Source organism: Eulemur rufifrons, chromosome 1, assembly GCF_041146395.1.
Source record: "Eulemur rufifrons isolate Redbay chromosome 1, OSU_ERuf_1, whole genome shotgun sequence".
In the NCBI taxonomy this organism is placed as follows: Eukaryota; Metazoa; Chordata; class Mammalia; order Primates; family Lemuridae; genus Eulemur; species Eulemur rufifrons.
In genome coordinates, this window is record NC_090983.1 from 30,580,810 (window position 1) to 30,602,294 (window position 21,485).

At 43.5% G+C, this 21,485-nt stretch overlaps 1 protein-coding gene across 2 annotated transcripts in view; it reads right to left on the reverse strand.

Moving 5' to 3' along the window:
• The window catches only part of KIAA2012 (KIAA2012 ortholog), a 98,031-nt gene that overhangs the window by 44,503 nt on the left and 32,043 nt on the right, over positions 1-21,485 (reverse strand). Inside the window, exons 11-12 of one of the 2 annotated variants that reach the window (XM_069468657.1) lie at positions 18,106-18,213; positions 7,865-7,933 (exon numbers count right to left, since the gene is read on the reverse strand). In XM_069468657.1, the coding sequence (XP_069324758.1) occupies positions 7,865-7,933; positions 18,106-18,213 (177 nt within the window). Of the gene's footprint in view, positions 1-7,864; positions 7,934-18,105; positions 18,217-21,485 lie in introns of both variants that reach the window. The other variant, XM_069468651.1, reaches the window with a different exon arrangement.

The window sequence follows — 21,485 nt, forward strand, 5'->3', positions numbered from 1 at the left end:
AGGCTGATGTGAGGGGACTAATGGAAGCTTGCCATGAAGCAGGTGCCACTCTGCCATGGATATGGTGTTGGTGTAACCCCCATGACCCTCCTCTGTGGTTGGCATTGTCATTGTTCTTTACAGGTGTGGAAGCCGATGCATGAAAGGTAGGGTAACTCACCCAAGATTGTACCACTAGTGAGGTTTTGAGTAAGGATTTGCATCCAAGACTGCCTGACTCTAAAACTCCATGATGCAAAAGGATAGGATTTATTTTGTTTTTCTTTTTTTCTCCTAAGAAAGTAAATTTAATGTTTATAAAGGAATGTTTATTTGAGGAACAGATTTAGCTAAGCACATGGCTCTACTGACAAGGATTTTAGTCTCCTCTGTGGCACCAGTGTCCAACAAAAAGTTCTTTCCATACTTGGTACTCATAAGTAGCTCTTTTAAGAGGCTATGGCCTTATGTGACTCTGTATCTTTGTCTTTTTGACCTGAAGCCTCTGCTCATTCCTTGTGGGCTGACCTTCCTTTTTCTGTTGTTTCTCAACTGTCCTCTTCTGTCTTGTTTGAAAATGGCTTCTGCACAGATTTAAAACATATCTTATTTAAATCAGCTTGGGGGAAACTTAATGCCCAGAGAGTGTTTTCTTTCGGTTGGCTCAAGGCCATACCTTTGAATAGTGCAAAACCAGGAACCAGAACCCAGATGTCCTGACTTAGTGTCTTGTACGTTTCCCTCCACATCACACTGCCTCCTGTTAGCCTTAGTTGAGCTTGCCACATCACAGCTGCTTGGCCATGAGCCATCCTCTGGACAAATCCATTCCAGCAGAGTTGTGTTGCGATGAGGTTCACTTCACTGTGGCTTGGAAGAAACCGTGGGTCTCTTAGAAATGAAACTTACAAATTCTAATGCATAAAGAAAGTTCTTGCAACACCAGGAGAATGAATCAGTCAGCCAGAGTTCAAGAAATGTAAACACATTTTTAGATAGGAGACTGAAAAATCACTTAGGACTTCTTCATCTCTTGGGTCAAGACCTTGGTAATTTACTGAGGTCCCAGCTGTCAAGGAAGAGACACAACTCAAACTGCATTCCTGGGAGATAAAGCAATGGGGGTGGTTAAACTTCCTTTGGGAACAATGGGGCAAGATCTACCCCCATTATCAAGTCAAAGAAACTGACTAACCCATCTACCAATCTAGGCAACTGGCTGTGAACACAGGGCCCAGTTCTTTTTCTCTTTCAGGAGCTGGTGTTCATGTTCACAGACTACAGAGTACACAACTTCCAGGCATGCCTGAAACTGGAAGCTCACTGTCTTTATGTGATGAACATTTCTGCCACTAAAGAGATAAACAGAAAACACATTCCTTTCCTGGCTGCCCACCATCAGGCCCAAGCAGATTTTCAAATGCTAGCATTAATCTACCACAGGCTTTTAGTGAGGAGATAGCATTCCCACCAGATAATCAGGCAGTTTTAGAGATGACCCTTACTAGATGGGGTCTCATCCCAAACCTCTTATGCCTTCTTCAAATCATGGGATCCTTCATCAAACACTCAAAACTTGAAAAGCAGGAAGGGGCATCTGATTCTAGCGTAGAACATGGCCCCTTAGCATTTCCTACTATTGAAATCTGGTTAACTATGTTTAATTCCCAAGTTGTTTTTGTTCATTGTTTTAAATAAAAATGAAACATAGTCATATTTATTCCTATTGTTTCAGAATACTTATTTCCCTTGGTATGGGACCCTCTGGCAGGCCCCATCTGGTGTCAGAATAGAAATCTAACTCCAAAGAGTCGCCTCATTAGGCCAGGTGGGCCACCTGGCCCCTTCCTAGATGTGTGTCAGGGTTCAGGAAAGAACATCAGACCTGCAGGCTCTAAAGTGGCCAAATAGTCAGTGGTTACAGGGCAACAGCTGTTAGAGGTGCTGGCAGGAGCCTCTTTAAATCTGTTTAGGGTTTTTCCCTGCATATACCATCTCTGAGGCATGAGCACCCTTTGATGGCTACTATGCTGTCGTAGAACTTCCCCCATAACTTGCAGTAGTTCATCACTGGGAAGGGGGTATATCCATAGCCAGACATCTCAGAAAGCTCCTTTGCCTTCTCACAGCTTTGCACATGGACTTGCTGGTCCCAGCAGAAACCAGTGGAAGAAAGTCTGAAAAGTCAGCCTTAGTAGCATCATGGTTTTGTAGTTTTGGTCATAAATGGAAAATGCAAATGCAAATTCCAGATTATTTTTTAAAAAATTGTTCCCAGTATAAACTTAACCATAAAAGGAAGGGTAATTTTGGTCTTGAACTTTCCTTAAGAATATCTAAAAATATTTTATTTTATATGATGTGACTCAAGACGCCTATGACCTATAGAGTGTTTGTAGTGTTATAATAAATTTCGAGTCTGCTTATTTAAGGCAGGAGACCAAAACCCAAGACGTCCTTTTGGTATTGTCATTATCAAATTCTTGGGACAAGATTTAAGACCTTGTTTATGCTACACATTTTTTGCTTTAAATCTTCTAGGATGCAGAGGAGGGTGAGATGGGTGTTATCAACTAGATGCTGGAGACCTGAGCAAGTCTCCAGGCTAAAGACAATACCTCTGGGAGTTAAGGAGTTATGTAGACAGATCTAGAAAATATGAGTCAGTCTGAATTTAAATATGGAAGTGCCTAGTAAATGTGAGGCATTTCTTCCAATTTGGAATAACAGTCCTTTTATTTACTTATATCTTCTTAGACTAAGGCTAGCTAATTTACATATATCTTCTTAGACTAAGGCTAGCTAAGTCTCAAGGGTCTGGCTTTAGCTTTGGGAACATCAACTTCTTTCAAAATCTCATAAATTATTTTTTATGGAGAAGTCCAAAGGTACATGGCAGTTTTCCAAGCCCAAAATGGAAGCCAAGCTAGATGATAGAATTTAAATTGGAGTTGAGTAGCAACAAATATCAACTACATGAGAAACCCTCCAATTAAGATACATTGCAAGATTAATAATGATACCTGTGGTGGAAGACAGTGGAGGAAAGGAATTCAAACAAGAGGCAGAAGGAGGATCTATATACAAAGCAGCCAGTCAATTCAATTCATGTGGTAGTCTGAATTCTCCAGAAAATATTGTTTCTGGTCATTTGGTCTCAGACAAATATAGGTATCTAGTGTGTCCTAGCCTCTAGTCTCACCTCCTCCAATCCATTCTCTGCATAGCTGGGAGAGTCATTTATTTAAACTAAAAATCTGGTTATGTTAATTCCTATGTAAGCAGAATCCCACTGCTGCTGGGATAAATTCCTTAGTTGCTGCCTCTGGCTCTTCATGATCTGCCTCCTGCCTACTCCATGAGCTGCATTTCCCACCACTCCCTCTCGTGTGTGTACCCTGGGGCCCAGGTCATTACAAGTTGCTTACATTTCTCCCATGATGCCATGTGCTCCAACCTTCATATGCCACAGCATCCTTTCTTTACCACTTGACTAGTTCCTGCGTATATCCTTAGAAAAGCGATGTGTCCTCTCCTTCCAACAGCCTTCTCGACCTCCAGGCTGAGTCAGTCTGTACTCACTCCTAGCTCTCAACACATGCCACCACTGTGGACTGCTTTAAGGCATAGACTTTACCTCTCAGCTATGTTCTTGTGCCTAGCATAGTATTCATCACTAGTAGATGGTCAATTCGTGTTTGCTGAATGAGTGAATGAGCAATCTCTTTGTGCTTTGTGAAACAGACTCACTGATTCTTTCTGTTGAACATGTTCTGATGCCGTCTACGTTAACTTTCAAAGGAGGAATTGTGAGGAAGCTGAGACAACCTCAAAATCCTTAGGCTACAAGATGTGTGAAAGAAGCAAGAGAAACTAGGAGGAAAGAAATCCTTAAGGAAAGCCTCATGCGTTTTTGTAGCTGTTTTGATGAGAAGATAACACAAATGTCTGAAGCATGGTGCAATAGAAAATGGTATTTATGAATTATTGGTTAATGAACTATGATTTTTTTGACAGAAGAAAAATCAGTATTTGAAACTTTATTATAGGTTGAGAAATATAACTCACACATACAAGCACACACAAAATCTTGAAATCCATACCTGCCTTAAAATGCACTGTGCCAAGTGCTACTTCACTGCTCGGGCAAGGCCCTAATCCTTCATGCACACTGTGCATTAAGTGAGCAGCAGATCTGAGCTACTTGGGAGGGACGCATCCTGAGAATTTCAAGAATCCTTAGATTTGTGAATACCCCTAGTGTATACCATATCCCCAATAAAACTGCAGTAGAATTGAAAAAAAGAGGGGGAGTTATTCAAACTCTAAATGAGTCTATAAATAAAGGACTAGAGTGATTTATTCAACATTTTTGGCAGAGAATCATCAAGTTGTTAGACCACCTCACTTTCTCTTACTTCTATCACTTGTCCCAGCAGTTGCAGTCAGCCTTCTTTTAGGCCATTAAAAAAATATATATATGTATGTATATATAAAATTAATGTTCTTCTGTTCAAAAAGTAACTGCACAAGAGCTGTTGCAGATGTTACAATGAATATGGACCACAGTACTGAGATGTGGGTGCTGAGAGGCTGGCCAGGCTCACTCACCAGCTTAGTGATGGTCTCCTGTCTCCCAGCCTTGCGATGTCTATGACTTGACTTAATTCCTCTGTAAAATGACAAGTTGTATGTGTCCCTGACTTTTGAGGTCATTTCAAATAGTTAAAACTGACCTTCAAGTCTCAAAACATCCAAAGTCCACCATCTATACAATTTTTTAGCATCCCATCATTTTTATCTGAAAATATTCACTAAAGCCAAATGACCAAAAAGAAACCAAAAAGTTGTGAAAGCTCTATAAGTGATTCCAATAAATAGATATTTTAAATTGCTCTTTGAACTCAATTCCAGGCGGTAGCAGGTGTTTTCACAGTAATGTTATATCCATTTTCTTAACAACAAATGGGGAATATTAAACACAAGAAGATTTAAGGATGTTTTGTTAAAGAATCAAGGGAACAAATAAGGTTCTAAGTCCTGAAAGAGGCACGCTACGCTTATGGGCAATCACTGGAATGCGTTTTCCTGTAGAGGTTATGTTTTGCATGGTGATTAGGCCCTCAGATCAACTTGGAAAATCAAAAAGTTTGCTTAACCCATATGGTGGCTGAACTCTTTCACTCATCAAATAATTATGAAACATAGACAGTAGGTGTGTGTTAGCAGCAGGTACTGGGGGTGCTAGCGGGCCCCTTCCTCTAAATAGCTTGCGGTCTGAAGGAGAGAAGAGTCTAGTAGGTAGACAATACTGTGAGAGAGATGCTGTGCGGGGGTAAGTGTAGGTGCAATGTGTGCACGTGGAGGGGGCCTGTCACCCATTCTTCAGGCATGGGGGAGGGGGAGGGGTGGCCAGTGTGGGGAGGAGGCAGCAGGAAAGCCACCATTCAGAGGAGGTCAGCTTGAGAACTAAATTGATAACTGAAAGATTAGTAGGAGGTAACCAGGACTAGGGGTAAAAATCGGGGATAACAGAAAGTAGAATGGTGGTTGCTAGGGGAGGGGAGAAGGGGGAATTGTTTAAAGCGTACAAAGTTTCAGTTTTGCAAGATGGAAAAGAGTTCTCGTGATTGGTTGAACAACAACGTGAATGTACTTAATGCTACTGAACTGTACACTTGAAAATGGTTCAGATGGCAAATTTTATGTTATGTGTATTTTACAACAGTTAAAAAAATGTCGGATAGGAGGAGATGAGAAATTGTGCTCCAGGCAGAGGGAACAGCACGTTCTAAAGCTTGGAAGTAAGAGTTGCGTTAGTCCAAGGTCTTTTAGTTACTAGGAATAGAGAGGAGAAGGAATCAAAGTTTTCTTTCCCTTTCCTGGATCTAGAGCTTGCCAAGGGGCCTTTCTGCAATAGGCAGTTTGCCTTTGGCACCCCATAATGTCCCTTTCTGTACTTTTCTCCTAGTGCCCCCTTCTCCATATAGCTAATGTTCCTCTGTTCATCCAAGCCCTCTGGGGCGCCCCACCAATCAGGCATGTTTCAACCCTTAAAACTCTACTTCCAAATTACTCACCTCTTTTCCACCCCTGCGAGAATGTTTAATTCCTCAGAGCAGCTGTTCTCAGCTAGTTTGCAAGAAGCAGCTATCTGATTAAATAAATTTTGCTAGAGTGTGACAGACTATTACCTTCTCAGAAGCATCAGTACTTTAAAAGGATTTTTTAAATCCAAAGCAAATCTTTTATTGGTGAGATTTTAGTAGAATGAAGTGAAATTTAACATTTTAGGCTATATTTGGAAGAATATTTTGGTCTGGGGAACTACCCTATAGCAGGCCTATATTGCTTGAAAATTTGTCTCAAGAGTTTGATTCTCGCAAACTGTTGCTTTTTTCCAGTGTTTCTTCTTCTCCTTATAATAGCTCTAAAAATAGCAAATAATTTTCAGTGTTACCCACAGAAGGGTGTCTGATGCTGAGTAAGACGAATTGGAGGGAGAAATGGGTATTCATCAGAAGCCATGTGTTTGTATGGGTCATAACTAAGTCAGGGAATTCCTAAACCCTCATAAATTATCAGATAGGAACGTGCCTGTTTGGAGTGATACCACTACTAACCATGCATAGTGGTAAAAATGCAAGCTTCTAGGGCTCAAATTCTAGCTTCACTACTTTGTGTGACCTTAGGGAAGTCACTGAATCTCTCTGTGCCACATTATCCTACGTGAAAAATGAAGATAATAATAGGATTTATTGCATATCATTGCTGTGGGAATGAAGAGAAATAATGAATATAAAGCACTCAGGACGGTGCTTGGCATATCAGAGATATAGAATAATGGTAGCTGTCACCACCACCACCACCATCATCATTATCATCATCATCTTCACTGGAGGGCTCCTATTTAAAAGCTGCTCTGGCTCAGTTCTAACCAAGGGTGAGAATGAGCAGAACTGACCCTGAAACTCTTCCCACCATGGTCAGAATGTCACCTAAGGAAGATGGCAAGGGAGTAAATGTAGAATGCCAGCCTCCCAGGTGTTTCTCTGCTTCCAGATTTTGAGATTGGCAAGGATATGATTGTGTCTTTTCTCCTAGTTTTGCAATCTCTGGCAAAAACAGTTCTCTCCACCCAGCTCTGGCTCTAGCCCTTGATATGTGGTGTTGCTTCCTGTTTCTACAGCAGGTTCTTCATGAAGGATTCATTGCTGCCTGCCCCAAAATAAGCAGCAAGGAAGACCACACACATTTCTCTGTTAATCAAAGACTATTTTTAGGAGAGGGAGAAAATCTCTAGGTAATCATCCTTTCCCTCTGGTCTGCAGTAGAAGCAACCTTGACTGTGGGTGGAGGATGAACTCCAAAGTCAACTTACACTCCCAGTATTTGCAGATCTCTCCACAGGGGAACTGAAATATAAAAGGAATCTTGGAAGAGGCAGAACAGGCCTCAGTCCTCCATTTAAAATATAAAGCTGAGTCTTCTCCAGAGAGGTTCCTAGCTTGTGATTGTGCAGGCTGAGCTGTGCACAACCCTAAGGAGCAGTGTCCACCTCATTATCATGGGAACTGTGCAGTGTGTAACCTGTGAAACCACAGGACATCCCTGAAAACTGTCCTTCCCTGGGCTAGCTAAGAACAAGCATTTGGTTAAACCTGACTTTTCTAATATTTACACTCAGACCACAGGGCTGCCCTCCTATGAGTAACTCATGAGAGTACCACGTTTTTCAGGCTTTCCAAGAAGTAACTCCTCTTTCCTACTTATTGATATATTTGGGGGAGTAATGTGTGTTTCTGGAGGCCTAGATATGAAATAATGTGTTCATGAGTCACATGACATAGAGAAGTAGAGGTAACTTTTTAGGGAAAAAGCTCACCTTTTAGGAGATGCTGAATGCTGGACCCTTCTACTTCATGGCTGCTATTTGAATTGACAGATTCATAGGCTGAAAAACAATAAGTGATTTTACCTGAGAGTGTGAAAAAGTCTTGAAAAAAATCTACTTTTCTTACCCCAGTACAGGGAAAAACATGAAGTAGAGGCCTTGATGCTTAAGCCCCAAAATGAATTGGATGGTTTTGAAAGTCCATAGATGCTATTCTGGAGAGAAGGCATATCTAGGCTTTAAAAAGCATTGAAGAAGATAATGTTTTTATCCAAGACGTTTAAAGGTGAAACCCTGCAGGGTCCAGGATGCTAAGATTCTGAGAGGAGAACTTTGACAGAGCAAGAGCGTGAAACAGTTAATGTTGGACGTGCTGCGAGGAGATGCCCAGATTTGAACAGCAGATGTGCCTCCGTGCATGCAGCCTTGGGGACGCCAGACAAGCATGAGGAACTCCTCTCCAGCTGCAGCACAGATACGAGGGTTGGACCAGGGAGACAGGAGGGATTCTAGCCCATCTGATTCCAGCCAAAAAGACAGACAGGCTTTTTCACAGCTCTTGTTGAATTTTTTTTTTGCGATCTGTTAGAGTCACCTGGGGTGAGAATTATTCTCCTAGCTGTTCTTGTCAATCAAAATGAAAACTAGTTAAAACAATGCTGTTTTGATGGCTGATGAGAATTAGGCTGGTAGACCTGAAAAGGACAGTTAAGGGAGAGGCAATAGATAACAAAGAGGTCAGTTGGGTGGGACCTAAATGAAGGAAGAACGTTTTTTTTTGAGGCAGGGTCTCTCTCTGTCACCCGGGCTACCTAGAGTGCAGTGGTGTCATCATAGCTCACTGCAGGCTCAAGCAAGCCTCCTGCCTCAGCCTCCCAAAGTGCCCAGATTATAGGTGTGAGCCACCTCGCCCGGCCAGAAGAATGGTTTTTAAGGGGAAATTTTGTGTGTGTGTGAGAGGAGGGATTGGGGGGTGTGCAGTATCAAGGAGATAGCAAGAGGGAAGAAAAAGTCACAGGGAATCCTAGAACATTCAAGCTGGAAACGATTTCGAACTCATTTCCTAATAGTTCTATTTATTTATTTGTTTTTCTTCATTGTCTCATTACTGATAACAAATAGACTAGAGAGGTTGCCAGAAAAGGATGTTTGGGTTTTAGCATTTGCTAAGCCGCGGTGGGGCTTGGAAAAGCCTGCCCCTCGGTGCCCTTCCATCTCGGCGTGCACACAAGTGGCCACGTGCACGCCGGTAACTTGGGCTGAGCAGGCAGCTTGGGATTCTGAGAACCAACACTGGAGAGAGAAAAAGCCATAATTAGTGTTAATTGTTGACCCTACAGTTCAAGAATAGATGCTCTGGAGAATGGGAAACGAGAACAAACATTAATTATTGAGTAGGGACCTTGGAGACAGACACTCTGGATTAAAAGGAGAGAGATAAATTGCATAATGAATGTTAATTTTCCCTCAAAGAATTGAGTGGTCGGTGGTTGAAAGGGAAAAGGAGGCTAAATCAGTGATGAAAGAGAAACCTCAGTGTGTGTCGGGGAAGAGGGTCTGGAGGGTTACACAAACACTTTCCATTACTGCTACACTCTGCTCTTTGCCTCCTCCTCCCTCCTTAGAAGTTCCTATCTGGGTTTTCCTTAGAACTCATTATTTACCGCAGTTGTCTGCTAGGAAGCACAACCATTTCCCCTAAAGCAGCAGTCTCCAATTTTTTGGTCCCAGGGACTGGTTTCATGAAAGACAATTTTTCCACGGACCAGGGGAAGGTGGGTATGGCCAGCGAGGGGGAGTGGCTATAAATACAGATGAAGCTTCACTCTCCCGCCCTGCTGTGGCTGGGTTCCTAACAGGCCGCAGACAGGTACCGGTACCAGCCCAGGGTTTGGGGACTGCAGCCCTATGGTATGTAAGCCAGAAAACAGCCACACTGCATTACTGACAAGCTGAGTGGCACATGACATTGGGATCTATCTCCCGTTTGTGCTGGTGGGAGTTTGAAAAGCAAGGGAGGCCGCCAGAGCTGTGGCCCTATGTGAGCTGCTGTGGGAGCCACGAGGGCTCTGGAGCCTTAATTGTTGTTTTATCTTAATTACAATGCACGAGACACACATGCACCCTCTCTAACAATGTAATCTTAACTGAAAATAAAACAGAATACAGATAATTTGAGCTGGAAGATCAGAGATAAGAATTGTAGCCAGTTTTGTAAAGAGACACTACAAACAGGCTTGTCACTGATGGCTCAGATTTCAGAGAGCTGGCTGAGATCCCCAAGTCCAGTCAGCGGCCCTGGGGATCTTCCCTATTTGGCATGATCTACCCACTTCTGTTGAGGCTCTTTTCAGGTGCTGTCTGGGTGATTTTGCAGTAGCCTGAACTCTCTGCCCCTTCTTTTGCCTGTTCCTTCATGTTGGCACACACCTTGGGTTGCATGACATCCCTCCTCAAACATCTGTGATTCCTCATTGTCTAAGAAGCAGCTTTTCTGCTCTCTCTTGGCACACAAGGCCTTCCCTGCTCTGACCCTGGCCTGCCTTTCAGGCCCAGCTCACCCCATGAAGCCCCTCCATGGTCCACTCACACTGGGTGGCTCCTCATTTCCCACTTGTCCACTTTCCCTCCTCTTTGTCTTTGGTCATGCGGGTCCCTCGCTGCCCGCCCCTTCTCTGTTTATCCATCCACTTATTCTGATTTCTCAAAGGTCAAGTGCAAATGGAGATTCCTCGGTAAAAGCCCTTCTCGGCCTCCTAGTCTAGAATTAATCACTCCTTCCTTGAACACCCCTGACTCATATTCTGAGGCCTCTGTTGCAGCATTCATTTCATCCTGCCTTGTGGTAGAGTTGGTTGCTTGTGACTCTGTTCTCCACATGGACTGTGAGTTCCTTGAAGGACAGTAGCCACAATGCCCAGCATGGGGCCTGGGGAAGGGGGGTGAGGAGAGAGCAGCCTCTGGGACAGACAGGCCTGGGAGTGAAGCCCAGCTCTGCCCTTACCAGGTAAGTTAACTCCCTGTGTTCCAATTTCCTCACCTATGATACGTGAATGTAAATACTTCCTACAATTATTGGGATGATGGGATGAGATGATATATGTAGCAAGGTGCCTGAGAGTGTTCGCTCTTGATGTTAACATCCTTCTGTGTCCTTTGCACATGGTAGTGTTCAGTATATTGTATCAAAGGAGTCAAACACACACGTAATGGGTCTTTCCTCTTTCAGGGCCAATGATATTTCCTATTGGGGTTTTACTTAATACTTTACAAGATGGAGTGTGGATATGATCTGATTTGATTTTCACAAAGCAGTGTGAAGTATTAATATTATTATAGTTGCCTCCTATTAAGGCATAAGGTAAGCTGCTGTAAAAAGGAGACCCAAAAAGATAAACATTTATTTCTCTTTCATATAAGAGTCCAGAGGTAGGTGGACGGATAAGGGTGACTCTGCTCCATGAAGTTCTCTGGGCACCTTGGTTCCTTATATCTTACTGTTCTATCATCCCATACATTATTGTTCTCTTCCATGTGGTTGAAGCTATTTCATTACCATGACCAAGTCCAAGAGGAAAGAGGAGGGTGAAGGCAAATAGTTTCCTTTTAAGGAAATGACCTGGAAGTTGTACATGCTACTTCCATTCACATCTCATTAGTGAAAACTTAGTCACATGGCCATGCCTCGCTGCAAGGGAGGCTGGTAAGCATAATTTCTCGCTAGGCAGCCATGTGTTCAGCTAAAATTCAGGGTGGGGGATTCTATTAAGAAAAGGAATAATGGAAGAATGGATATTGGGGAACAATTAAAGTCTCTGCTACTCACAGTTTCAATCAATATTTATGGGCAATGCTCTGGCAATGCTAGCTGTGTTCTCTGGGATATTCAGTGATAGATGAGGGATATCCACCCACAGGAATTTTAAATCTAGGAGAGGAAAGAAGAAAAAGAGTAAAAGAGATAAGGAAATGAGGGAGTGCCTGATGAGAGGCCTAGGTGGTCAGAGTGAGTAGAACCCAAGGAAGTAGCGATCATTGCGACCACAGTGGTCAGGTAAGGCATCACAATGAAGGGGGGATTTCAGCTGGTCCTTGAAGCCTGGAAACATGGACAAGAGGGACTAGAGGCAGCGGGAAGAGCTTGGACCTAACTGAGTGGATTTGAGCCTTGGGATTTACCATATAAAAGGTGTGTGATCTTGAGAAAATCATATCCCTCTGGGCTTCAGTTTCCTTATCCATAAAATGAGAGCATTTTCAAACTGTGGTCTCATAGTTCTAGTGGCCCTGCACAGTCCCCACTTCCCACCTACAGCAGGGGAAGAGTTAACTGGGCTGTGGAGAATTTGGGAGGGACATAACTGTGTCATCTCCACTCAACCAGGGAGCTCCGCTTTGTCTGCTTTATCTATGGATATCCTCAGCAAATCTGAGTAAATGCTTCCTTTGCTTAAATACTGATGAAGGTGACACCTAAGTTCCCTCCTGACTTTAGGATTCTCCTAAACAGAACAAATGCAAGGGAGGTGGAATTCATAGCTTCACAAGCTGTGTAAAAAAAGATACAAGTACCGGCTGGGCGCGGTGGCTCACACCTGTAATCCTAGCACTCTGGGAGGCCGAGGCGGGTGGATCGCTCGAGGTCAGGAGTTCGAGACCAGCCTGAGCAAGAGTGAGACCCCATCTCTACTAAAAATAGAAAGAAATTATATGGACAACTAAAAAAAAAAAAAAAATATATATATATATATATATATATATATATATACACACACAAAAAATTAGCCGGGCATGGTGGCGCATGCCTGTAGTCCCAGCTACTTGGGAGGCTAAGGCAGTAGGATCGCTTAAGTCCAGGAGTTTGAGGTTGCTGTGAGCTAGGCTGACGCCACGGCACTCACTCTAGCCCGGGCAACAAAGCGAGACTCTGTCTCAACAAAAAAAAAAAAAGAAAGATACAAGTACCAAAAACTGCAAAAAATAAAGAAATTAAGTATTCTTCAGCCCTTCATACTGTTTTTTTTCCTTCAAAAAATGAATTTCTAGTAGATTCAGAGCAAGCTATTATTTTTGACATTTTTCTTCTTTGGAAGTCATAAAGTGGTGATGATGCCACCTTTTCAGCCAGCTATGAGGTAGAGGTCTTTGTGTTTCTAGGAATCACAAGAGGTTTTTGTTAAAGGAAAGGAAGGAGAGTCCCTAGTGTGTTTTAGTAGCTTTCTGCTGGTAGCTTCCAGCCTGGGCTGCGAGGCGTTGCTGGTCTCACTATGGTGAGGGAAAGAACCCTGCTTCCTTCTGAAGTCTGGGACAAACACAGGTCTCACCACCTGCCCTTCTGCAACCACTTAGCGCTAAACTGGGTCTGCATGTGACAGACCCGATTTAGCCCCGTGCCGAACCTGATGGGAATCTCCTATAACTTCTTTAAGGAGAGTTTATCTGTCAGGGTTCAGTGCAGAATGGAAACCACCCAGGTATTTTAAGAAGAAGCAGAGTGATGATAGAGAATTTGGTGCTGACACAGGTGCTACAGCAACTGCCTCTTGGTATGCTCAGTCTTCATGAACTCAGTGTCAGCATGAGTAGCCCAAAGCTGTGAAGCATCTGCTGCACTTCTGCCCTCTAAATCTCATGCAAACACACCTAATTGGCAGAATATAATTTTGCATCCAGCCCCCTTGCTGCAAAGGTTATCTTGGAAATGTAGTTTTTAGCCTTCTAGCCTCTGCAGTACGGGAAAGCCCACTGGAAGGAAATGCTGAGCACCCAGAGATACATACAGTCACATTTTCCTTTATTTAAACATTTGACCTGAGATCACTAGAACTGGTAACATCTGCCAATGTTATTTCTTATGGGTTACTAACAAACACTGATTGGGCACGAGGGACAACATAAATTATTACTACACAAGCCTACCTTCCTCTATTTCTTCCCACCTAGAGATGGATGGATTGTGGGCCCTATGGTTTGAAATTGATGTTTGGAGAATGAAAATAAGAACAATCACAAATTATTGAATGGCTAAGATCCTGTTTCAGGATTTAGACAACAGAACTGCCCCACAGAGAGAGTCTCCTTGGGGAAAGGGGCACATTTAGAAACATACAGTGTTAGAGCTGATAGGAACCTTAGAAATCATCATTTCCCAAAGTGTGTTCCAGAAACTATTTAGATACACATGCTGCTTTACTAAAATCAAAACTATTCAGTGGTCAAATAAGTTTAGGAAACAGTGCATATCTCCATCTCAAAGAACCATGATTCACATTAGCATATTAGAGGCTCTGTGAAGTCCTGCAATAAGGAATCTGCTTAACTTTAGCCCACTGGTTTCCAAATGTGTTTGACCCAGAGCCTTTCCTTTTTTACATAATGCCTGTTAACCTTCTGAGGAACTGGCATTCTGTGGGACATGTGCTGGGAAGATTGGATCTAACACCAACTCCTCTTTTACCATATGGGGAAGCTGAGGTCCAAAGCAGTGAAGTTTTTTGCCCATGATCACAGAAATCATGGGTGATAGAGCTGAGAATAAAACCAGAGTTTTTTCTTTTTCCTCACATGGCCTCATCAAAAGCAGTTCTCCTCCTCTAAATCTTTAGGCAGCATCACTAAGGTTGCAGCTACTAAGAGATAGGCTGCACAATGAAAATCATACTTTGTCAAATATCCTACTAATATGGAAGGATTCTTTAACTCATGGGGCACCACAACCAACTTATTACACTTGACAGATTGGGAGAACAAAGAGAAAGTCAACCACTTAGAATATGATTGCCCCCAAATAATCAGTGTTTTGAGACTAGTTGGGATATTCTTGGACCCTTCCTCTTTCTGTTTGCCAAATTACAGACCATCAGGAAATGATACCAAGTGTATTAGTTATCTATTGCTGCAAAGCCCATCACCCAAAAACCTATTAACTAAGTATAATACACCTTTGTTATGTGGCTTAGGTGTGTGGTTCTGGTGCAGTCTCTCATGTGGTCAGAGTCACGATGTCAGCCAGGGATGCAGTTATCTGAAGACTCAACTGGGATTGGAGAGTCTCCTCTCAAGGCAGCTCACTCATAAGCAGGGAAAGTTCATTCTGGTGGCTGGCAGGAGGCTTCAGTTCCTTGGCATGTGGACTGCTTGCTATAAGGCTGCTTGAGTGGCCTCATGACAGACATGGTGGTTGGCTTTCCCCAGAGTGAGTAATCAGAGAGAGGGAGAAAGCATGCGTGCCCAAGGAGAAAGCCGCAGTGCCTTTTATGACCGAGTCTCAGAAGTCACCTACCATTACTTCTGTCATAGTCTATACTTATCAGAAGTGAGACACTATATCCAGGTCACATTCTAGGGGAGGACAGTTAGTTTCTCCCTTTTCAAGGGAGAAGTATCAACGAATTTTTGGACATATTTTAAAACTACCACACCAAGAAAGTGTTGCAAGGGGGAAGGACGTTAATTAAATGACCAAAAAAAAAAAAAAAAAAAAAAAGGCACCAAACCAAAACAACCCCCCCACCCTACCCCCAGGAAACATGTTGAGAGTAAAAATCCATTTAGGACAAAAACAAACACTATTTAGAAACTCTGAAAGAGACCTGAGATTCCAACCCAAGTCATTGGCATAGATATCCTTGAACTTCTCGCAAAATAAACTTCTTTTTTTTTTTTTTTTTTTTAAATAAACTTCTGAATAAAAGAACTTCTGAGAGAAAACTTCTATTGCTGGCACTCTGACTAGGAGAAAACATGAAGGATTTCAATCAAGGATAAGCAATTCAGAGAGTGTGTCCAATGTTTTTACTTGTATTCTTCCAAGTTAACTTTTCCTTTCTTAAGCCTTTGAATTTTCTAAATGTTGCAATATCTTAACCTGACCAAAGGGGTCAAATTCCAGCTCTAGTCTTCAAATCTTTTTTTTTTTTTCTTCTGAAGGTTTATATTCATTTCTCTATGCTGTCTGAAAGCAAGATATCATGATCTAATTGCATAAGAATTTATTTCCAAATAGTTGTTGACAGAGTCTGAAAGTCTCAGAAAGATCAGACAGATCATATTCCCTCCTTTACTCAAGTGTTTTTTTAATTAAAAAAACCCACAACTATGATCCCCAAAGAACTTTCGTTTGTGGTACCTGGGGTATTCAGTCAATCAGCAAGCATTTCTTGGACATATAATAAAGATAAGAAGTTCTCTAGGACTCATATATTGGGAGCTAAACAGAAAACAGACACAGATAAATACAGTAACCACATAAGTGGGATTAGAGAGAGAGGAATGGGCTGAGACTACGTCTAGGGGTTGTATGTAATCAAGTGGATTTATTAAGGAAAACATCCCAGAAAAGATGAACTTAGAGCTATTCTAAATATTTGGGGGCAGCTTGGGCAAACGCTTGGAAAGAAAAGAATAAAGACTGAATGTTTGGGCCATCAGAGAGATGAGAAAAAGGTGGGCTGGAATATAGTGGGGGATGAGACTGGGAGTGGAGGGTGGAGACGGTGTTCAAGATGGATCTGAACAAACTGAGCTGCAAAGAGTTTGGTGTGGTTGGAGCAATTCCTTTGCAAGAGGAAAAAGTTTTTTTAGTACACTGCTTCTCATACCAAACCAAACCTAACCCCCCCCCAAAGGAAGAACCCTTTTCCTCTTAATAGAAGTGCTTAGAAAGCTGGACCTGTTCTACAGACCCCTATAGGGAGAAGTGGGTTTAAGATCCTTCCCCACCTTCCAGAGCACCACCCTATCACCACCAAGACTGAAGGTCAACCAGCTGTCCATGGAGGAAAGGCTAGAAAGAGTGACTGACTGATTCATTCATTCATTCAACATGCACACAGTGAATACTTTTTGGTTTGAGAGGCAAGTAGGATTAAATATATTGTCTGTGGGACTGGGACTGATGGCAGGCAAGTCTTCAGCATAAATTCCGTCTTTCTCTCTTTCATGTGGAAATTTGCAAAAGATTTTTCAATACATATTTATTGTGATCCTGCTATGTATATGTGAGGGACTCTGCCAGGTGCCAGGGATACTGAAATGATTGAGGCATCATATTGACAATGGTGACAACAAACTTAAAGCCTAAATATTTCCTTTTCTGCTTCTGGCTTTTGCTTTGCCAAAAGGGGAACTATTTCTCCTGGAACAGAGTGGACAAATGTGCAGCAGGTGAACAGAATCAGAATTGCTTTCCCAGTTGTTGTACCAGCTGTGTCACACTGGCAGTGGCCTCCAGCTGTCTAACTATTGCTCCTACCACTTTAGAACCATGATATTTTTATACTCATATCATGATATAAACCAAGTGGTGGTGGAAGTTCTTTGGTGCTGTATTTGGAACCAAATGCATTCTACTTTCTGGAAATCCATATACCAGGTGACTACTTCAGTAGCAGCAAGATGTAAAATGCAGCAATAGTCCAGAAATTTCTCAGTGGAGAAGTCAATCCTGTCATTTTGGTTGAAGAACCTTGGATATAGAGAGGATGAGGGACTGATCCAAAGTCATCTGGCAACATGGAAGACAGGCCAGAGCTACTCAAATCTCCTGGCTCTGAATCCATGCTCTTTTTATTAAGCCAGTTGTGACACGACACACCAAATGTGTGCAGCTTTTACTCTCCCTCATCAAGGGGCCTGCTGGCTGTACAACTCATGTGTACACATCATGATGGCTTCTGGGTGGTTGATGCTCATCACCCTCTGACTTCATTTCTTTTTTCCTTTGCAAAATGGCTATTGCCAAGAGCCAGCATCTCTTTTCCAAAAAGTTAACATGCCAGAAGGTTTTGGAAACTGCCTTGCTATCTGTCAGGAGCCAGATGATTCACAGCAACCAACCAACGCACATAACAAGGATACCTGATTGGATTACCAATTAGCCACCTCCACCTCTGGAGGGTGTTTGGAAAGAAAAGAAAAGGCAGTGTTTAGTTTGGGCAAATACCAAAAGGGCTTTATCATTCTCATCAAGGCATCAACATGGCACGTTAGACCTCTTCCAAGCCATTCCACTGGAACTTCTCTCTCCAGAGGCTCCAGCAAGAGTAAACTTGTTATGCAAACATTGGGTTATTGTGTCTGAGCTACAGAAGCACCTCTGTGTCAGCGAGAGGGGAGAAACCGGCTGACTTGCGTCTGTTTTTAATGATGCCTCTGCTGCTGGGAAGTTCTGGAAACTGTAGGTAAAATCTTCCCCTTTGAAAACAAGGCTGCCATGGAATCTGTTGTCTTACCTTCACCTGACGAAAGCACCTCGGTTTGGGTAGGCCCTGGGAGGGACAGGCAGACATTCTCTCCAGCTGGACCCGGCAAGAAGTGTCGCAGTGTGGGGTCTCTGGAATCTTCTTGAAAATAAGCACAAGCATGGGTGAACCCGGACCATGTTCCCTTCATCCCGGGTGGGCACAAGCACATAGATGCCCACGTGCTCAGGTGCTCACCAGAGTATAGGATAAGGTGTACTCCTGGGACTCAGCAGAGCAGGGCCATTGTTTAGGCTCTGTCTCTAGGGTCAAGGTGGGATGAATAGGGGGGCTGTCACTCTATCATGCCTTTGTGAGAGTCTGGGAAAGGTAGGCCCTCCGGGCACCTCAGGGGCTGGGCTAGGCTGGTGGGGGCACCTTGTGTGAAGGAAAGGAAAGGAAGCCCCTTCCTCCAGGTATGTGTAGCCCAGGCCCTGGTGATCCCTGCCTTGCTCTCCCTCTCTGGCAGATGTCCTGAGCAGTATTCGGCGTGTACAGCAAATGTAGTCTGTGAACCAATGCTGGGACTGCTTAGTGACTCCAGGGGCTCAGGCCAAGCAGGAGAAGGAGGCTGTCTTTCCCTCAGTGACTTAGAAAGATTGACGGGATTTCTATAACCTTACTGCAAAAGTAAAAAACAAATCATTTTTTCCCTACTCTACTTGCACACTCAACACAGAACACTTCTGTGACTAGATGTGTGGGGTTTTCCCCACACCAGGCAGTTCTCCAGCAGACACCAAATGGGTGTCCTATAATTCAATTCAATTCTGACACTTTCTACCTGGAGATAGTGTCAGATCCCACAGGTTAAGGGCTCAGTCCCACAAGACTGCCCCACACTTCAGACACCAAGTTGTGACCTATACTTCTGACTGACTGGCTATAAACTGAGGGTCCCACAACCCCCCTTTGGGTTTGATAATTTGCCAGGACAGCTCACAGAACTCAGGGAAATACTTACTTACTGGTTTATTATAAAGGATACAGATGAAGAACAAGATGAAGAGATGCACAGGGTAAGGGGTGTATTTGTGTGTGTGTGTGTGTGTGTGTGTGTGCGCGTGCAGGGCTTCCATGCCCTGTCTGGGCGAGCTACACCCCCAGCACCTACACCTTCAGCAATCTGGAAGCTCATCAACTCTTATTCAAGTTGATCTGTCCCCCGTCCCCTTTCCTGGAGGTTGGTGGATGGGGCTGGAAGTTCCAACCCTCTAATCCTCTAATCACTTGGTTTTTCTGGTGACTCCTCCATTCTGAGGCTACCTACGGGCCCCACCCTAAGTCACCTCATTAGCATAAACTCATGTGTTATCCTAGGGGCTCACTATGAATAAAAAAAGACACTTCTGCCACTCAGGAAATTCCAGGAGTTTTAGTTCGGTGATAGGAACCAGAGACAAAGACCAAATATATTTCATGTTATACCACACTTACCTTCTACATGTCTAAGACAAAGGGGCCAGGAGTAGGGTAAGCCACCAGCTACAGTGGATGCTAAGGAGTGTACACACACACACGTACACACGCAGTGAGGCATAACACATACAGGCACTCATTCACACAGGTGCACATACACATATACACACACATATATGTACATTCTCATAAGGTAAGTACGCACACATGCACGACCACACACATGCATGCATGCATACACGTACATCACACATGAACAATGACACACATATGAACATGGGCACTCATTCACAGGACTGCATGTATAGAGATGCATATGTAGATATGTACAATGACACACACACAGTGTGCATGCATGCACACAAGCACTCATATGCACTCGCATGGGCATATAAGCACACACATACACCCACACACTCAGAGACAAATGTGCTTTTACACATTCACTTACACACACACATACCCCCCCAACATACACATTTGAGGCTTCAGGCTGTCCTCTTGTCACAGCCACAGTCCTGGCATTCTATTCCAATCGGATTCTCCCTTTGTAAGGATGTCCGAGAGTAGATGTGTATGTCCTTTTGGTATGACTTGTTCTGGGCATACAGCCTCCCAGGAAGGCCCCTGATGCTGACATGACAGCATGTCAAGTTTGGTTCATTTCAAAATTAAAAGAGCATTACTGCTATGCAAGTAGAAAGGGGAGGAGGTTGTGAAAGAAAGGTTCCAACCCTGAAATGATTTCTAAGTGAAAACGATGTCTTTAGGGAGAGAGAGAGAAAGAGAAGAGTGTTGGGAGGAAGAAGGGGATTTGATTTTGACCATCTCAGCCTGAAACAGAGAGGTTGCAAACACAGATTGGAATTATTGATCTATGTATTTAATCTATGCTTACAAGAATTCAACTATACATGTTTTGGGGAGAGAAAGAAAGTGGGGTGGGGGTGAGAGAGAAAGAGAGAGAGAGAGAGAGCGAGAATGATTTAATACTGAGGCATTCTGTCCCTGAGTGAGCATGAAATGAAGGATGTGATGTCTGTTGCCTTCTTGATGGCTCTCAGTTCTCATGTGCCTCTCAAAGTGTGAATTTCTTACAGCCCTGAGTGTGATTCTGCTGTTAACAAGAGATACCTCTTTCTTCACACAATCTGTCCCCCAAACATATGCCATCTCCTTCATCTGGTGTGCAACCAGAGAAAGCAGCCCAAGGTGCCAATGAAGGAGGAACAGCTGTCTGGACTGCACTTTCTTAAAAACAGTCTGTCAGTCTCCAGCATGGCACCTCCCTGGGGATTTTCAGGGGTAATTTGGATTCTAAGCAGTTTTTGCTTGATGACCTACCGTTGGATCAAAGCTCCCATGGGAGCTGCTAGCACACTGTCCTTGCATTATTGCTCTTGTCTAAACAACTTAGTCCCCTCCTTGATTGTCAGCCCCTAAGGATAAGAACTTGAAGTGAAGCTGTGTTAGAGGGTATGGCTTTGCCCTGCCCCACCCTTCAGTAGAGATCCAGGGTCTTCCCTTTTTGTGAACGGGCCTTGGGCTCTGCCCTGGGCTGGAGGGTGACTTCTCTCTGGGGACTCCTCCTGTTGGCAGGGTCATCAGGCTCCCTTGCCCCCAAGGGGTGTGGAGTGTGCCTAGTAAATACAGCAGTGGGTCTCCCCCAGGAACTTGGGGAGCTGTGTCATCACACGCAGCTGCCAGGAGTGAGGAGAGCACACAACAGCTTGGCAGTACATGTTGGTGCAGCAAACCCTTAAAACATGTACTGGCTTTTTAGGAATATGCACAGTGAACGTTAATCCCACTGACATCATCAGAAACACTGCCGATTTCTCCTTTTCAATGGGGTGCCTTTCAGAAAACTTACATCATGGCTGCCACATGGCCCTGGAGATGAGCCACAGACACGCCTATGAGGGGGGCATCCATACATCCCAGGAACGATT